This window comes from Carlito syrichta, unplaced genomic scaffold (genome assembly GCF_000164805.1).
Source record: "Carlito syrichta isolate Samal-C Ts95f unplaced genomic scaffold, Tarsius_syrichta-2.0.1 Scaffold303772, whole genome shotgun sequence".
NCBI classification, from domain to species: Eukaryota; Metazoa; Chordata; class Mammalia; order Primates; family Tarsiidae; genus Carlito; species Carlito syrichta.
The window spans coordinates 318,985-337,737 of NW_007247868.1; the positions used below are offsets into that span (position 1 = coordinate 318,985).

General features: G+C 36.0%; 1 protein-coding gene across 3 annotated transcripts in view; it reads left to right on the top strand.

The window, feature by feature from the left end:
* UNC13C (unc-13 homolog C) overlaps positions 1 to 18,753 on the top strand; it is a 390,922-nt gene that overhangs the window by 317,870 nt on the left and 54,299 nt on the right. For all 3 annotated transcript variants that reach the window (XM_008059183.2, XM_021712948.1, XM_021712950.1), the window contains one exon: positions 12,277 to 12,424. In XM_008059183.2, coding sequence (XP_008057374.1) covers positions 12,277 to 12,424 — 148 coding nt within the window. The remainder of the gene's footprint in view (positions 1 to 12,276; positions 12,425 to 18,753) is intronic.

The window sequence follows — 18,753 nt, forward strand, 5'->3', positions numbered from 1 at the left end:
TATATTCTGAAGAGAATATAAAAGAATATAAAAGGAGAGAGATCTCCTTCTCTAATAAAATCTACATCTAGCTGGACTCCGTGGCTCAGCCTGTAATCCCAGCGCTTTGGGAAGCTGAGGTGAGTGGATTGCCTGATCCCGCGGGTTCGAGACCTGCCTGGGCAACTTGGTGAGACCTCATCTCTACAATAAATCAAAAAAATTAGCCCGGCATGGTCGCGCGCGCCTGTAGTTCCGGCTACTTGGAAGTCTGAGGAAGAAGGATCGCCGGAGCCCAGCAAGTCGAGGCTGCGGTGGCGGGAGCAGCCACTGCATTCCAGTCTGGGTGACAGAGCGAGACTGCGACTCAAAAACAAACAAACAAACAAACAAAATCTACATTCTCTCTCACTGAAGCCAGCTATTAGCTCTGACTCTGCCATAGGCAAGGAGTTTCCTTTTTGTTTCCTGCCCCCAGCACCTGAAGTATAAGGGCATACTCCCCCAAGCTTATTCAGTTGTTCCTGAGACTCCCCTTTGAGAAGCAACACTGTTCCTTCTCTCAGGAAGTTTCCAGTCTTGATTAAAAGATGAAAGAGGCACATTGAAAAATTATGTGCTAACTTACAACAGTACTAACTTACAACAGTGTAAGAGGTGGAATGGGTAATACAAATACTAAGTGAGGGTCACAGATAAAAAGTCGTAAGGATTTAGGGGAGGTGAGCAAACAGGATGGACTCAAAAGAGATCAGGAAAAACTGGAGTGATCTTGCAGGACAGATGGGACTTCACAGGCTGAATAGGGAATTTTCCTTGGAGGAAGACTCATGACATGAACATAATCAGGGAAAAGATATTTCATCATAGAAAGGCACAAGGCAAGAAGGCCAGGAAACAGTGAGTAGCTCATTTTGTGGATTAGACTGAACTGAACTAGGCATCTGCATAATTAAACTGTGTAAAATGAGGTTGAGAGGAAATGATTAAGTTGGAAATGCAGAGGTCCTTTTGTGCCCTCAGTATATTCTATAAAAGAGGTTTCACAGATGATTTTGAAAATATGGTATGCTAAAAGTGTTATTTCAGCTATAGTAAACTTACAGAAATGTGCATAGAGATCAGTTATGATTATCTAATTCATAAGATGATGATGGCTCTTACTAAGGTGGTGGCTTTAAGGGGAGAAAGTGAAAGATGGATATGAGTGACATGAGAAAGGGAGAATCATTGAAATCTGGCAACTGAATGTGGAATAAGAGGGAAAGGGAACCCAGAATGACTCAGAAGTTCCAGCTCCAAAGACTGAGGAAGCATAGTTCTGCTGAGAAAAATGGTACATCAGACAGGAAGACCATTTTCCTGTTACTATGTTGTAGTTAGATATGAGGGAAGGAATGTGGAAATAATTATCCAGTAACCTGCATGAGACAGGGGCTAAGAAGACAGGGGCTAAGAAGACAAAGCTGGGTTATACATTGTAAAGTTATTCTACTGATTAAATATATTTTCTCCCAAGTAGATAGGGTAACTAATTAATCTTTACAATGCCACAGGAAGCATGGCTATTTCAGCTGCCTTTCTATAAATGAATGAACTGATTCTCTGAGAGGTTAAATGATCTATGCAAAAGTCTCACAGTATAGAGGGCTTATGAAGAAATATATTTTCTAGCACATTGTAAAGAGCAGAGAGTCAAAGAGGTGAAGAGGATTCTAGAATATCAGAATTAGAAACATGACCCAACATCTCCCTACTCTTCCTCATATAGAGAGAAGCCATCTACAATGTTGCTGACACATGGTCATCTGGTCAACCAGTTCATAATGACCAGTGTTAGGAACTCACTAACTTAAAAGCAGCAGTTTTGATTTTTAAGATGCATTATTATTAGAAAGGTTTTGTTTATACTACCAAAATCTGGTTCCCTACTATTCCTAGATATGTAGCAGCCCTCCTTCTGTTCTTTGAAACTACAATAAAATGATTCTATTTCCTTTTCCATGTGATAGTCTTTCAGATAATGAAGAAAACTATCATGCTGTCCCAAGTCATCTGAAGCTGTTTATTGAATAACATAACTTCTAGACCTTACAAAATTCTGGTCACCTGTCTTTGGATGCCCTTCACTTTTCATATTCATTGTAAATGATGAAACCCAAGAATGAACTTAATATCCCAGATGAACTTAATAATTAATGGAGAAGGTTCCCGCTTTACCAAACCCTTTGTCTTGACCTGTCTACCTATACTGATGCATGATCAGTTTTCATGAGCATTGATATCTGTTCCATTACATATTAAATCATAGTTGAATTGAGAGGAAGTACATAAACCTTTATGATTCTAAAAGTTTACTATTATTAAGCCATGTCACCCCCATTCTGTACTTTGTTGTAAACATGAATATGAATTTTTTTAAATTAATTCCAGCTTTTTCCTTTTCTCTTTGCCATCTCATTCTGGAAATATTGACCCAGTATTCCCAACTACCAAGACCTTTCTAAAGCCAAATTTTGTCATCCAGTGTAATAACTTTAAGCTTTGACTCAACTGCACATTTGACAAACATGCTTTCTCCCTTTGTCTTTCTAAATCCATAGTGAAAATATCAGCCAGGATAGGGCCCAGGTTAGAGAGACTATCATCCTACTGATATCCTTTTCCTTCCTATCACGCAACAGACCTCCTACTGAGAGATTAAAAACTCTTTTCTTGAATGAGAAAGAAATGACCCATCCCCACTTGAATTTTGCCCATTATTTTTTGCTCATCTGTGCGAGTCTAACATATGAACAGACCAAACTGGAGTGAATGTATTACATTATACTGCAGACTGTAGAGAAACAATAAGATACTGAGTCCCAGTCTTTTGTTTAGAATCAATGGAGAATAATCAATTTTTCACATGCATGAGGAAGACATTCAGAAGGCTTTAAGATGCCACAATTACAAATTCCCCTCTAGCATATAATTCACCCACAATATGCTCACTATAAAGAATGGAGACCAACTAAACTGCACTGAACTGAGAATAGTGGGTTTTGTCTAATAATTAAGACATTGATAAGTACACCTACACATCAGCCCCACAATTAAATTCTTCAAACCCAAGTCTCAACAAAACTCAGATGCTACTCTCCTGTTCCTTCAGTCACTTGCAAGGAGTCAAAACTGAATGTAAAATCTTGAATACCTGGAATGCTGGCCCCTTTCTCCTGATTATCTGTGCCAGTGAGATAACCAGAGCAATGCCCTTAGATGCTGTCACTCAGGTTCTGAACACTGTGTGAATGGCTTACACCAAGTAGCATTCTTATTGAGTTTGTATTTGCATAACCATAGAAACAATTTCCTTTGCTGTTGGAGTAAGGAGCCTATGGCATGTGTTATTTGCCTGTGTTCACTGAACAGGAAGTTTTCATTCTTAGCACCCTGCAATTTGTTTTCTCTCCTGCGATTCCTACACTCTGTTTTGGGTTTCTGTCTTATATTAAAACATGCATTCAGAAGACAAAGATAACATGTCTGCTTTTACAAATTTTCAGTTTACTAAATATCCTGCTAGAGTCTTTAATGGAATAACAAGTAAGACTCTATGGCTAAAAAGGAAGAAGTCAGTAAAGTATCATAAGGTAAAACTCTAGGGAGACTCTTGGGCTTTACTCAGAAACTAATTCATACCTTATTTATGTCTTTCACTTTCTGGTTAGCCCCAAAATCTCAGAATTCTACAAAATAATGCCTGGGCATTAAAAACATGTATTTCTTATGATTCCAACTATATGACATTCTAGAAAAGGCAAAACTATGAAAAGCAATAAAAGAAGCAGTGATTGCCAGGGTTGGGGGAAGGAAAGGATAAATAAGCAGAGCATAGCAGATGTTTAAGGCAGTGAAAATATTCTGTATGATACTGTAACGGTAGACACATGTCATTATATGGTTGTCGAAACCCATGGAATGCACAACAGCAGAGTGAACCATAATGTAAACTAAGGACTCTGGGTGATAATAACATGCCAATGTAGGCTCATTGGTTGTACCACTCTGGTGGGGGATATTGATAATGTGGAAGACTATACATATGTGAGGGCAGGGGGCATACAGAAAATCTCTGTGCTTTCTGCTCCATTCTGCTGTGAACCTAAAACTGCTCTATAAAGTAAAGTCTGGGAAAAAAACCATGTATTTCTTATAAAATTATCGTAAAGGGTTCAAGGACAAATACATAATTTATACCTTCATAGCTTAATTCTTGTCCTTTTCTTCCATGAAACCATCTAGGCTCCCCAGAAATCTGTTATATGAAGTTCAGTCACATTATTTTATTCTTTTATTTATTCCCAACCAAATTCCATGGAACATTTGTATACCCAAAAGTGTTAATATATATAAGTATGCTATAGCCAAATAATCTTAGGAACTATATATATATATATTTTTTTTTTTTTTTTGAAATTGTGGGGTACTATTCAGGGTTAGGTATACAAATATTCATTGTGCAAGTACCCTTATTGATGAGGTGTGCCCCGCTTCCCCAGGTGGATATTGACTGCCTTCAATCCCAGCTATCCCCCCCACCTCCCTCCCCACAGTTTTCCACTACTTTCAATTCCTTTCCTACAGTAATATGGTAGTTGTTCAAGGTCCACTAATGAGTGAGAACATGTGATACTTATCTCTTTGTTTCTGTGAGAAATTACTCAGTATTATAAACTCAATACCATCCACATTGCTGCAAAGTTCATGATTTTGTTCTTCTTTGTGGCTGTGTAATATTCCATTTTGTATATGTACCACATTTTTTTTTATCCAGTCCTCTTTTGGTGAGCAGCACGGTTGGTTCTATGTTCTTGCTATTGTGAACAATGCTGTGATAAACATGAGTGTGCAGGTATCTTTTTTATAGAGTGACCTGAGTTCTTCCAGGTATATTCCCAGTAGGGGGATTGCAGGATCATACGGAAGGTCAATTTTTAGGAGTTTTAGGAATCAATTTTTAGGAGTTTTAGGAATCAATTTTTAGGAGTTTTTCCACTTGTTTGCCACTGATTTCCACAGAGGCTGTACTAGTATACATTCCCACCAACAATGTAGAAGTGTTCCCTTTTTGCCACATCTTCTCCAGCAGCTGTTATATTTTTTGAGTTATTGATGATGGCCATTCTGACTGGAGTTAGGTGATATCTCAGTGTAGTTTTAATTTGCATCTCCTTGATTAGTGAGTCTGAACATTTTTTCATGTGTCTGTTGGCTGCTCATATGTCTTCTTTTGAGAAGTATCTATTTATATCTTTTGTCCACTTTGTAATGGGGCTGTTTTTTTCTTTTCAGCATGTTTGAGTTCCTTGTAGATCCTTGATGTTAGGCCTTTGTCAGACATGGAGTTGGCAAACATTTTTTCCCAGTCTGTGGGCTGTCTCCCTGCTCTCTTGATGGTTTCTTTGGCTTTGCAGAAGCTTATCATTTTAATGAGGTCCCACTTGTCTATCTTATCTCTTATGGCCTGGGCACATCGTGTCTTAATCAGGAATCAGTTGCCAGTTCCAACTTCCATAAGAGTGTCTCCTGCATTTTCTAAGGTACTTACAGTTTGAGGTTTTACATTTAGGTCTGTCATCCATTTAGAGTTAATTTTTGTTTATGGTGATAGGTAGAGGTCTTGTTTTAATCTTCTGCATGTTGTCAGCCAGTTTTCCCAGCACCATTTGCTGAATAGGTTCTCCTCTCCCCAGTAGTGGGTGGTGGAGGCTTTGTCAAAGATGAGTTGGTTGAGAAATTGAGGTTTTGCTTCTGGGATCTCAATTCTATTCAACTGGTCTATATGCCTGTTCTTGTACCAATACCAAGCTGTTTTGATTATTGTAATTTTATAGTGTAGTTTAAAGTCTGGGAGTTTGATACCTCCTGCTTTTTGTTGTTGTTTTTGTTTTTGTTTTTTGCTGAGGATTATTTTGGCTATTCTTGGTTGTTTATGTTTCTATATAAATTCCTGTATTGTTTTTTCTAGGTCTGTGAAGAATGTTGCTGGTAATTTGATGGGTATTGCATTATATCTGTAGATTGCCTTAGGTAAAATGTACATCTTAACAATGTTGGTTCTTCCAATCCATGAGCATGGAATATTTTTCCACTTTTTTGTGTCATCTTTGATTTCTTTGAGCAGTACTTTGTAGTTTTCATTGTAAAGGTCTTTTACATCTCTGTGCCAAGGTATTTCAGTTTTTTTTGTGGCTATTGTAAATGGAATTGTGTTTTTTATTTGGGTTTCTGTTTATTATTGGTGTATAGAAATGCGATTGTCTTTTGTACATTTATTTTATACCCTGAGACTTTGCCGAAGTCCTTTATCAGTGCCAGGAGGTTTTTGGCAGATTCTCTTGGGTTTTCAAGGTATACAATCATGTCATCTGCAAAGAGAGATACTTGACTTCCTCTTTTCCTATCTGGATACCCCTGATCATCTTCTCTTCTCTGATTAAGCTAGCCAGGACTTCCAAAACTATGCTGAACAGGAGGGGTGAGAGTGAGCATCCTTGTCTTGTTCCAGTTTTCAGTAGAAATGGTTCCAATTTGTGTCTGTTCAGGAGTATGGTGGTTGTGGGTTTCTTATAGATGGCTTTTACTATTTTGAGGAATGTTCCACATATGCCTAGATGTTCGAGGGTTTTTGTCAAGAAGGGGTGCTGGATTTTATCAAAAGCTTTTTCTGCATCTAATGATATAATCATGTGGTTTTTGTTTTTACATCTGTTGCTTACGTTTTTGGTCTTACAAATGTTGAACCAGCCTTGCATCCCAGGGATGAAGCCTTCTTGGTCATGATGGATGATTTTTGAGATGGGTAGTTGCATTTTGTTTGCTAGGATCTTGTTGAGAATTTTGGCATCTATGTTCATCAAAGTTATTGGCCCATAGTTCTCTGTCTTTGTTGGGTCTTTACCTGGCTTGGGTATCAATGTGATGTTAACTTCATAAAATGATTTGGGGAGAGTGCCTTCTTCCTCAATCACCTGGAATACTTTGAATAGGATTGGTATCAGTTCCTCCTTGTATGTTTTGTAGAATTCTGATGGAAAGCCATCTGGTCTAGGGTTTTTTTCTGTTGGTAGTTTTCTTATGACATAGTCAATTTTCTTGATTGTTACTGGTCTATTTAGCAACTCAGTGTCTTCTTGCTTTAACCTAGGGAGGTCGTGTGATGTCAGAAAGTTCTCCATTTCCTTTAGGTTTTCAAGTTTGTTTCCATACAATTGTACATGGTAATCTCTGATAATCTTTTGTATTTCTTCCGGGTCAGTTGTGACTTCATCTTTTGTGTTTCTGATTGAGTTTATTTGGGCTTTTTCTTGGTCAGTCTGGCCAGGGGACCATCTATCTTGGTTATTCTTTCAAAGAACCAGTTTTTTATTTCATTTATTTTTTATATTATCTTTTTGTCTTCAATGTCCTGGATTTGGGCTTTTATTTTTGTGATGTGGATTCTTCTGCTGAAGTTAGGGTTTTGGTGGTCTTGCATTTCCAGCTTCCTTAGGTGACTTGTTAGGCTGTTAACATGTGATCTTTCCATTTTCTTCATGTGTGTTTGTAAAGATATGAATTTCCCTCTCACTACTTCTTTTAAGGCCTCCCAGAGGTTTTGGTAAGATGTTTCTTCATTTTCATTTGTTTCCAGGTAACTTTTTATCTCTGTTTTGATTTCATCATTGACCCAGGAGTTGCTTGGCATCATACTGTTTAGTGTCCATGTCTTTGTGGATTTTGGAGGAACTTTGTTGGTGTTGATGTTTATTTTTATTCCACTGCGGTCTGAGAAGATGCATGGAAAATTTCAGTCTTATGAAATTGGCTTATGTTTGATTTATGGTCAATGATGTAGTTGATTTTGGAGTATGTTCCATGCAGCGATGATTAGAATGTATATTCTGTGGTCATTGGGTTGAGTGTTCCATAGATATCAATTAGGTTCATTTGTTCAAGAGTCTTATTGAGGTTCCTAATCTCCTTGCTGTTTTTTTGTCTTGATGATCTGTCCAGGGTTGTGAGTGGGGTATTAAAATTCCCAGCTAAAGAGTGTTAGTGTCAATCTCTTTTTTTAAGTTTTCATACAAGCTGCCTTATGAACTTTGGTGCTCCTTTGTTGGATGCTTATATGTTTAGGATAGATATTTCTTGTTGATGGATTGAACCTTTTTATCATTACATAGTGACCCTCTTCATCTTTTTAAATTTTTGATAGCTTAAAGGGTACTTTGTCTGAGATTGAAATTGCAACTCCAGCTTTCTTTTGTGGTCCATTTGCCTTAAATTTTCCTTCCCATCCTTTTACTTTGGGTCTGTGAATATCCTTTCTGGTGAGATGAGTCTCTTGGAGACAATATATTGTTGCTTTATGATATTTTATTCATTTTGCCATTCTATGTCTTTTCAGTGGTACATTTAGTCCATTCACATTCAGGCTAATTATTGAAATGTCAGAGTTTATCTCTGTCATGGGGTTCTTATAGAGGTGTTGTTGATCCTATTTGTTTGTTGTGTTTCTTTTGATTTGGGGGTTGATTTGTGTGTGTTTTCAATCTTTTTCCTGCACTCTTGTGAATAATGTTGTTGTTCTTTTTTCCCTTTCTTCTGTGTTTAATACTTTCTTAAGTGTTTCTTGTAGGACTGGTCTAGAGGCAGCGTAAGTTTTTAGGGATTGTATGTCTTGGAAAGATTTTAATTCTCCCTCACTGATGAAACTTAGTTTAGCTGAGTAGGTTATTCTTGTTTAAAATTGATTATCTTTGAGGACTTTGAAGATTGGGCTCCAAGTTCTCCTAACCTGAAGGGTTTCTATAGATATATCTGTGGCTATCCTAATTGGTCTTCCCCAGTAGGTAGTCTGACCTTTTTCTCTTGCTGCCTTTAGGATTTTTTCTTTTATACCTACTTTGTTTAAGCAAATTATTATGTGTATGGAAGTTGGTCTTCTCATTTGTTGTCTTGCAGGGGTTCTCTGAATCTCTTGTGTTTGAATTTTCATGTCACTGATGAGATGAGGGAAGTTTTCTTGAATAATTTTATGGAATATTTGTTCCAGGGTTGTCTCTGTCTCTTTTTCTGCCTCAGGAAGTCCAATTACTCTTAGATTTGGTCTCTTGAAGTAATTGTTCATCTCTTGAAGGTTTTAGGAACAAGATATATTAATAAAAGATTAAGCAGATGTCCTTACCACAATGAGTTTCAGAGCCTTTACTATGTTAATAAGCATTGTGAATCTTTAAGATACAATGTCATCTCTTAACTCCTATAGAGCTGCTATTGCCTGGAGGCAATTTGTAGCTTCCAGACAGCACAAGTTTAGTGATGAGTATAGAATAACAGTAGCAAACAGTGTTTTAGAAGCTGTAACAAAAATATGTTGTAAGAACTACAAGTATCTCAATTCTTCTTAAGTAGTGCTGAGACTCCCAGAGTTTCTCTTGGTTACTTAGTAGGATTGTCTTCTTTCTCTAGTCCACTCTAATATAGTACAGTGTATCCTCTAGTGGCTGCCAAAATTAAAGACAGCAGTATGAATAAACTGATAAACACCAAAGATGTCACTTGTTTGGAAGCCTTTACTGACTCTTTGGCCAATAGAATTTCTTGCCTCATCTGTTGTCTGTATTTTCAAAATATTTTTCTAATACCTACAATGTATTATTGTAGTCATTTGCTTACATGCTGGTTATGTTTTCTACTCAATTACAATCCCTTTGAGGACAACCACTCTACTTGTTTTGCTTTATATCCTTGGCATCCAGCACAAAGTCTTCCTCATGATGCAGGTTTAGCAAATATTTTTTAAGGGAGAAAGGGAAAGGACAAGCAGGAAGGAAGACATTACCACTGATATTGTTAAGGTGATTGAAGAGTACATTGCTCAATTCTCACAAATTAGACAGTAAAAATTCTAGCCATCTTTATGAATGTTGTTATTCATTCTACTTTATGTACACTGTTAAATAACGGTTCTTAAAAGAGGGTAGAATTATGATGTGCAGTTTAAAATGTGTCAAAAATGTTATTTCACTAATCAATTCGTGAGGGAACAAATAAGATATTACAATTGGCTCAATGGAAAATTCCAATAACCCAACATATATAAGCAATGAGAAAAGCTGGAATAAATTTACAAGTAGAGGCAATCCATAGAGTAATAATCAATCACATTAAACCAGAAATAATTAATTTGTACCTCTATGGAAAAAATTATTTACATTATTGCTTGTTTTCTGCAATTTAAAGAGTTTTAACATAGCACAAAGACAATGAAAAGCAAAAATAATCCAGATACAATAGAAAGAATACTCACTGATTTTTTTTTTTTTTTTTTTGCCCATTTATCCCAAGAAATGACAAAATATTATTTTATCATTTTTGGTTCCTTTCCTCTTTCTCTCTCCTTTTCTGCCTCCTTCTCCCCCTCCTTTAATGTAAACTTCTAGCATCTATGCTCAGGTTTAATAAGACTGGGGTTTGCTTGAGATATACTGACAGAGAATGTGTTCCTTCTGAGTGTTTTCTTTCTACTCTTGGTTCAGTTTATAACACTGCCCTTTAGTCTCAGAGGGAATTATTTTGTTATGGAAACAGATCTCCAGAGATCACTCCATCACTCTTCTACAGATACGGAGTCAAGACCAAGCTAAATTTTCTCCCCCAGTACATCCATTTAATCTTTTTTCTTTCTTTAAATATTATATCATGTTTCTCATAAAAAGGAATTATCATATTTGTTTATCCATCAAGGCACCTCAAGTATTTCAGGACTAATAGTTCTCAATAAATACTTCCTGTATGTGAAAATATTTTAACATTTTGTATAAGAATATCAAAGTGTAGAACAATTTTAAATATTATATCTTTGTCTTCTCTTAACAAGTAAACAAAGGCCTTTCTAATTTTTCTGTGCCTCTCCTTCATAACCATATGTTTTTGCCACAACTTGTGTTTTCACATGGCACCCAGTTAGAATCAATAAATGAAATTGTAAGTGTCCTTAGGTTTATTCTCCTTGGGGAGAGTGTCTGCAATTGTAGCAGTCTTTCTTAAACATATCCCCTTTGCCTACTTTCTCTCTCTGGCCTACACCCCAAATCTTTCCCATGCTTAAAAGTGCACTTAGATGCTTGCAAATATTCAGAAAATTTTTCTGCATCTTCTCTTAAATAGGGGAGAAAACTGAGATAATTATGATTTTTTATTTCACTGTATTGTCTCACTGCAGAAATTGTTAAGGACTGGGATGGAGGGATGACACATACACACTTACGGGAGTGTATCTGAATTATCTATTGAGCTTTTTCAATATATTACATTTTGTGATAATTATAGAGCAAAGTGAGCCGTGGTTATCAGTGAGTGTTTGGTTTCCTCTAGCATTGTTCATGCAGGAAGAAGAAATGAGAAACATTTGTCTAATCTCAACAGAGTATTATAAATATATTGTCATCTATAAATGGTTGGAGAAAGCATTTTTAGTTTTGTCACATATCTCGAGACAGTCTGCTTTCAAAGAGATGTCTGTACATAACACTTGCAATATGAAAAATGCTGACATTCCTCAGTGACTGTATTTATTGTCAATGAGTATATATTTTGTCTACTATCTTGCTTATAAATACTGGAATATTTTGAGTTTGTTGGATAACAACAGCAAAATGAAACCTCAATGTTTTATGATGTTCATTAGATGCAAGGGTGGGAGTGTTAGAGTTCCAAGGACCTCTGCTTCATTTGGTTCACCTGTATCTGCACCACTGTGTAATTAGAGGGTGGGTAAGATGAAGCAGCAGGAACCCGATCTAGAATCTCAAACAAGTATCCAGAAAATATGTTACCAGGAGCTATCTTCCCTGTGAAATTTTGAAAATTCTAGATACTTTTCTCATGCTCTAGAAACAGAAGTCAGTACCCAAGTTGATAATCATTACCTAGACCTGTCATTCTATAAGGATTCTGACAGCTGTACCTTCATGATCCCAGTGGTTAACTAAAATTTTGAATGAGAGGAAAAGGTGTATTTCTTCAAGGATCCGGGGTCTGTGATGTACCACATCATTTCAGAGATATCCAAAGGACCTGATTTAGATGATAATGACTTAGCAATGGGCAAATGGTAACGCTATTTCTTTGTACCTAACGTGCATTGATCATATTGTATTATTCTGTTTGAACTTCACTATGAGTGCAATCAAGTCCTTTCTCCAATACTTCTTTCTAAATGCCTCTGCTTTTTGTTTTCTTTTCTTTCTTTTCCTATTTTTTTAGCAATATTTTCATGCAGGAGGAAATGGCCTGAAAAAGAATTTCTTGGAGAAAAGCCCAGACCTTCAGTCTCTGAGATATGCTCTCAGTCTTTATACCCAAACTACTGATGCCTTGATAAAGAAATTCATAGACACTCAAACCTCACAAAGTAAGTAACACATAGGACCTGAGAATAAGGTAAACTGAAAACTAAACTAAATTTTAACATCAGAATGATTATAAATAATACTAATATTTTTTGCTACAATAAATTGAAATATCATTAAGACTGGAGAATATGGCTAATAAAGAATGCTAATATTTTTAGCATTCATGAAAAAAAAATTTTTTTTTTGAGTTGGAGTCTCACTCTGTCGCCCAGACTGGAATGTAGTGGCTGCTCCTGACCACCACAGCCTTGACCTGTTGGGCTCCGGTGATCCTTCCGCCTCAGCCTTCCAAGTAGCCGGAATTACAGGCATGCGCTACCACGCCCGGCTGATTTTGTAATTTATTGTAGAGATGAGGTCTCACTGCCCAGGCAGGTCTCGAACCTGTGGGCTCAGGCAATCCACTCACCTCAGCCTTCCAAAGGCACGGGATTACAGGCTGAGCCACCAAGTCCGGCTGAAAATAATTTTTATAACACTAGAATATATCTAATACTAAAGCTGCATGGACTCATTGGTTATTTTTAACCTTCATAAAAGTACTTTAAGTAAAACTTAGTTTTCAATATTTATAACCATGATTTTTTTTTTCAATTCAGTACAAAAGACTCAGTGGTTTCTGGCCTTGGCAACTTCCAAAAGATGATAATAATTCCCTAAATCCTGACTTCAAATGTGAAATCTCTTTGTCTGGGTTTCCATTAGGGAAATCTCATTTTAACCTCATTTCATATGAAAAAGAATATAAGTTTTTCTTTGAAATGGGTGAAGAGGGAGGCTTGGTATTTTATTTGAAACTCAGATATGTTTCATGTGGCAAAGTTCCCACCTCATAAGCTTCTAGGATATTACTGTTCAAAAATTTTTCTTTCAAGTTGCTTTGTGACTTAATATCACTTGGTGATTATATGCATTAAGATCTGGCATTTCAGAGAGATTATTGAAAATGTCAACATGAGTCAAAAAGAGCCAAATGCAGGCTCACATTTCAAAATCTAATGAATTATACTACAGAAATAATAAAAATAAGTAGAAGACACTCTGTCTTCATTCATGAAATATCTTCAGAAAAGAGAACATGCATGTAATTTTATAAACAGAAATATGTAAAACATTTCTCCTGAAACCATGCTCCCTCATGTTTTCTCAACTTTATGAATATGAATATAATTCTAATATATCATATAAACAATGTTATAGCCTTATCTTCCATCGACAGTTAGTTGAATCTGTGGATGCAGAGCTCACATACATAAAGGGCTGAATATGTGTGTATGTGTATAAATTTGGTATATGGAATTGGCAAAATTTTTTATTGTACGTATTATATGACAACATTAAAAACATATAGGAGAAGGAGAGGATTTGTAATCATGATAACCTGTTGATGTAATATTACTGATTTTAGTTTTAGATTTTTTTTCCTTTTTTGTAACATTTTCAGAGTATGCAATTTTTCACATAACAAATTGGCAGGATATAGGTAGGGAATTGATTTGCATTTTCTCCATAACTGCTATCAACCATGCTCTCTGGAAACTTATTCACATCTCTGCTATCCCTAACACCAATCATTCTCCCAACTACTCCCAACCAGGTATGCTCAGGCCCAAAGAGCTTAGCATATAAAGGGAGCTTGATGTGCTACTTGCTCCTCCTTCCCCATCCTTTTCTAGGTCCCTCTCTGCCTCAGAGTTTTGGGAATGAAAACGCAAGGGGAAAAAGGAAAAACACTCAGTGCTCTCCACATGGGTACAACTAAATGCTGGCTTTCTCATGTGTTTTTCTGGGGACTCAGTGATGGGGACTCTCCTATTTGTACAGTGCCCTGATGAGAGGAATTGGTTTTTATTTGGGACAACTTTGATGTGTACTCTGTATACACATCATTCCAGAGTTTTCCTGTGAGATGACACTCCAGTTCCCCTTCGAGGTCTGACTTGATAACGTATTCTTCTTTAGTTTGCTTACTCTTTCCCTTTTCTCACTTCCTCCTTTCCTTACCAGTGTTTCCTGGGTTCCCTTCCCAGGTAAGTCACTTAAGCCTGAATGCTTGACTCAGGTTTTACTTCTGGGAGAACCCAAACCTAAGGTCACTTGACTAAAAAGTGGGGAGCTGGATTCTAATTCAGCATTGTAATTCAGCACAGGTATGGACTGTGCTCTTAACCACTGTGTACTCATCTCCTTGATGACAGTTATAAAGGTTAAGTCCTTTGAATGAGTTTTCCTCATTACTTGGGATTTTTTTCTCATGTTTTCTTAGATTAGGAATATAGAATTAGTGAAATTCAACTTGTAAATAAATAAATATTGTTTTGAAAAAATATACATTTTTTATTTACCTTAGACTCAAAAAACACAAAGTGTTTTTGTCCTTTTAATTTCTACTTCATACTCTGCAGGGAAATGATTGTTTCAAACTGCATTAAATCATTCATTATTCAAGTGCTATTTAATCAATCTATGTGTTGTATAAAAGGTTCTGTGATCCTTTAGAATTCTAAGTGAATTTTTTTTTTTATTTGAAGTCTCACTCTATTACCCAAACTGGAGTGCAGTGGCATGCTCACAGCCACTGCAGCCTCGACCTGCTGGGCTCAGTTGATCCTTCTGCCTCAGCCTTCTAAGTAGCTAGAACTATAGGTGCCCACTACCACACCCAGCTAATTTTTTGACTTATTGTAGAGATGAGGTCTCGCCAAGTTGCCCAGGCTGATCTCGAATCCCTGGGCTCAGGCAATCCTCTTGCCTTGTCCTCCCAAAGTGCTGGGATTACAGGCTTGAGCCACTGCACCCAGCTAAGTGAATTTTTAAAAGCAACTATGTTTACTTTTATTATTCCCACATAATCTCTACTTACTAAAGTTTTTTTCTTTTTCTTTATTTAAACTTTTTCTTTCTCCTCTCTTTTCTGTTTTTCCACTGTCTATGTTACAAAATCTACTGTAGTATTAAACATAAGGAAAAGTCAATGGCTTTTAATTGAATTTTCTTTTTTTTTGAGTTGAAGTCTCACTCCATTGCCCAGACTGGAGTGCAGTGGCACGCTCATGACCACCCAAGCATCAACCTGCTGGGCTCAGGCGATCCTTCTACCTCAGCCTTCCAAGTAGCTGGAACTACAGACAAGCCCTACCACACCCAGCTAATTTTTTGATTTATTGTACAGTCGAGGTCTTGACAAGTTTCCCAGGCTGTTCTGGAACCCATGGGCTCAGTCAATTCCCTCACCTCAGCCTCCCAAAGTGCTGGGATTACAGACTTGAGCCACCGTGCCTGGCCTAAACATGTTTTTATATAAATTCAATATTTCTATAAATGTGTTTATAAGTATGGAAAAGTCTGTTGTATTTTACTGACTTATTCTTTTCTTTCTTTCTTTCTTATTTTTTTCTTGTTCCTTTCTCTTCGATTTTTACCATGCTTTCCTCCTTTTTTTGTTCTCTTTTTGGAAGAGATTTAGATGTCATTTTTCTCTAATAATAGAAAAAAAGAGAAAAAAATCTACAAAAAATAATCCTATTAGAAATGAATGAACCACAGCGTTCAAATGAGATCTATCATATTGGAAAAGCACTATCTTCTCTTCTCTCTCTATTTCGGAAAATAAACAAATCTAAATGGACATATTCTTAAGTTTTTAAGTGAAGCTGAGAGTTAACATTTAAAGAGTTATTCCAAACACTGTACTGCAGTACTAAAACACCATCTTATTCTGCATTTGTTTAACAAATATTTACTGAACTAAGTCTCATACAATGAAAAATATATTCAAAGGTGAATATGACGTTATGTATGTAAGTTGCTTGAATACGGTGGTTCTCCAGGAAGGATGATTGTGTTTCTCAGGGGGCATTTGGCAATATCTGGAGAGCTTTGGCTGTCACCTCTGGGAGTTGTGATCATGTTACTGGCATCTAGTGGGTAGAGGCCAGGGATGTTACTAAACACCCTATGGTGCACAGGAAAGTCCCCTATGATTTAAAAAATGTTTATTTGGCTCCAAATAGTATTTGTAATTAGATTGGAACATCTTACTCTCATACAGGATGAAAAGTGGTGTATAGGTCATGCTAGAGCATTTTGACTTGATGAGACAGAACATGCTAGAGCATGTCATGCTAGAGCATTTTAGACAGAACATGCTAGAGCATGTCATGCTAGAGCATTTTAGACAGAACATGCTAGAACAGGTTATGCTAAAGCATTTTGACTTGATGAGACAGAAAAGAGAGAGAGGTGGGTGAGTAGATTGGGTCATAAGGAGGTCATAAGGAGGTAAAAGAAGAAGAAACTGCCCAGGAAAGTGTATACTTGTGCTCTTAATTTTAAATCCCAATAGTGCAAGCATTTCTACAGTATATTTTTGTTAGGGGAAAAAATGTTCATTTTGCTTTTAAAAATCACCACATCACTGCCTATTTTGATCAATAGATATATTTAAAATTTCTTAAATGTTTTTGTACCATTAAAACATGTAGAAATACTGTGGTAGGTTTTATGTGACATTCATAAAAATTATTTTAACATTTGTAATAGTTATTAAATTGTCTCCCTCTAAAAGTTGACTAAGTAATTTAAATTGTGTCGTCAGCTTGAAAAATTATACATTTCTGTTGTTGTTTCTCAAGGATGTGTTATTTACAGTTTTAAAAGCTGGTACAGAATACATTTCTTGCATCTTAATTATAATGTTAATCATAAAAAAAGTTTTTCTTAACAGCTATTTCATTATACCAAGGGCTCTTTAAATATTTCATGCAGTGGCAGACAGTGAAAAATGTATAAAACTTTAACATATTAAGCAGTTTTTTTTCCGCAGTAGATAACACAATTTAGAATAAGCCACAGAATGATTAATTGCTGAACCATCCTGTGTTGTGTTCTGTTTCCTTTTCTGATTTTTTAATATAGCTGGAAGAACCTGAATCACAAAAGCTTTACATAGAAAAGGAATATTTCATACCAAAGTTATAACTGTCTCATAAAAAAATTTATAGTTAATGACTATATAAATTAAAATATATGAGCTGAAATGTTTTTACTCTATGATCCATCATATTTTTTTACTTTTTATGAGTAAATTCTTCTAGGTCTTGCTTATTTGAAGTTTCTTAAAATTTAAACCAGTCATTTTGGTCTTTTTAATAACCCATATTTTGCTGAAGTGGGGAGAATAATGTAATTTTAATTTGTGATGAAAAGCAGCTAGCTACTGATTCCCATTCCAAAATCTTTGAATATACTTCAATACATTTATTATATTGCATTAATGTTATATAAAGGTTATTTTTATTGGTCATTTTTATAATTTAAGTGGAAGAAATGTATTATTTCAAATGGCAATATATAGAATGTAGGATGAAAAGTTTAAATGTTAAATTAGATATCAAAGCACATTTTTATTCTCAGAAGTAAAATTTGAAAGGTTTTCAAATGTAGTTATTTGCGGTCATATTACCTAGTGCATGTGTTAATTATCTCTATGCTTCTCAAATTATAGAAGATATGCCCAGAAGTAAGAGAGAACTCCTTTTCTGAAATGATTCGCTATGGAAAGGGTCTCTTCTTATCAGAGCTATAGAAAAATCTATCATTAATAATATTTAGTTGGCAGAAAAACTGGCTTCAAAATAAAGAAGTGAGCTTCTGGGCCAAGGGCCACAACTGAAACTACCACTGGATGGCCAGCTAAAGAACAGGAATAAATGCTAAGACTGCCTTCAGCTTACATGGTGAAGTGATTTTAAAATATGCTTGACCATTTTCAATTTAAAACTTATTTTAAAAAATAGAAGTAATTTCTGATTTTTTCACTGATAAGACTTTCAGAGATAATTAGAAATCTAGAATCCTATCCAATAGATCTATGTCTCTGCCTGTCCCTTAGGGACCATTGAACAATGTAGACTTGCCTTCCAATACAAAAAGTTAGCATTTCTCTAGAGTCACACGAATAAGTGTAAAATCGAGGAAAATTTGTGGAGTTTGGCTCTTCAAACTACACAGTTGATCTGATGACATTTACTTTACAAAACTGGATGAGGTTCTTCAGTGCAGTCAGGAAGTTGCACAGAAATAGCTTTAATAGGAGGGGTGCTGTGATATGGTTCTATGTATGTTGACTCCTTTCCCAAAGTAGAATCTCTTAGATAAGGTTATAGCTAAACCAAGCAAACATTTATTGTGCATCAATTAAGTTGTCTACCTCTGTGCTATTCCTCCCAATAATCCTACAAGACCAGTGACATTCTCCTCACTACTACTCAGAGGAAGACACTGTGAACAAAGATTTTACTCACAAATAGATTAAGAAACTTGCTAA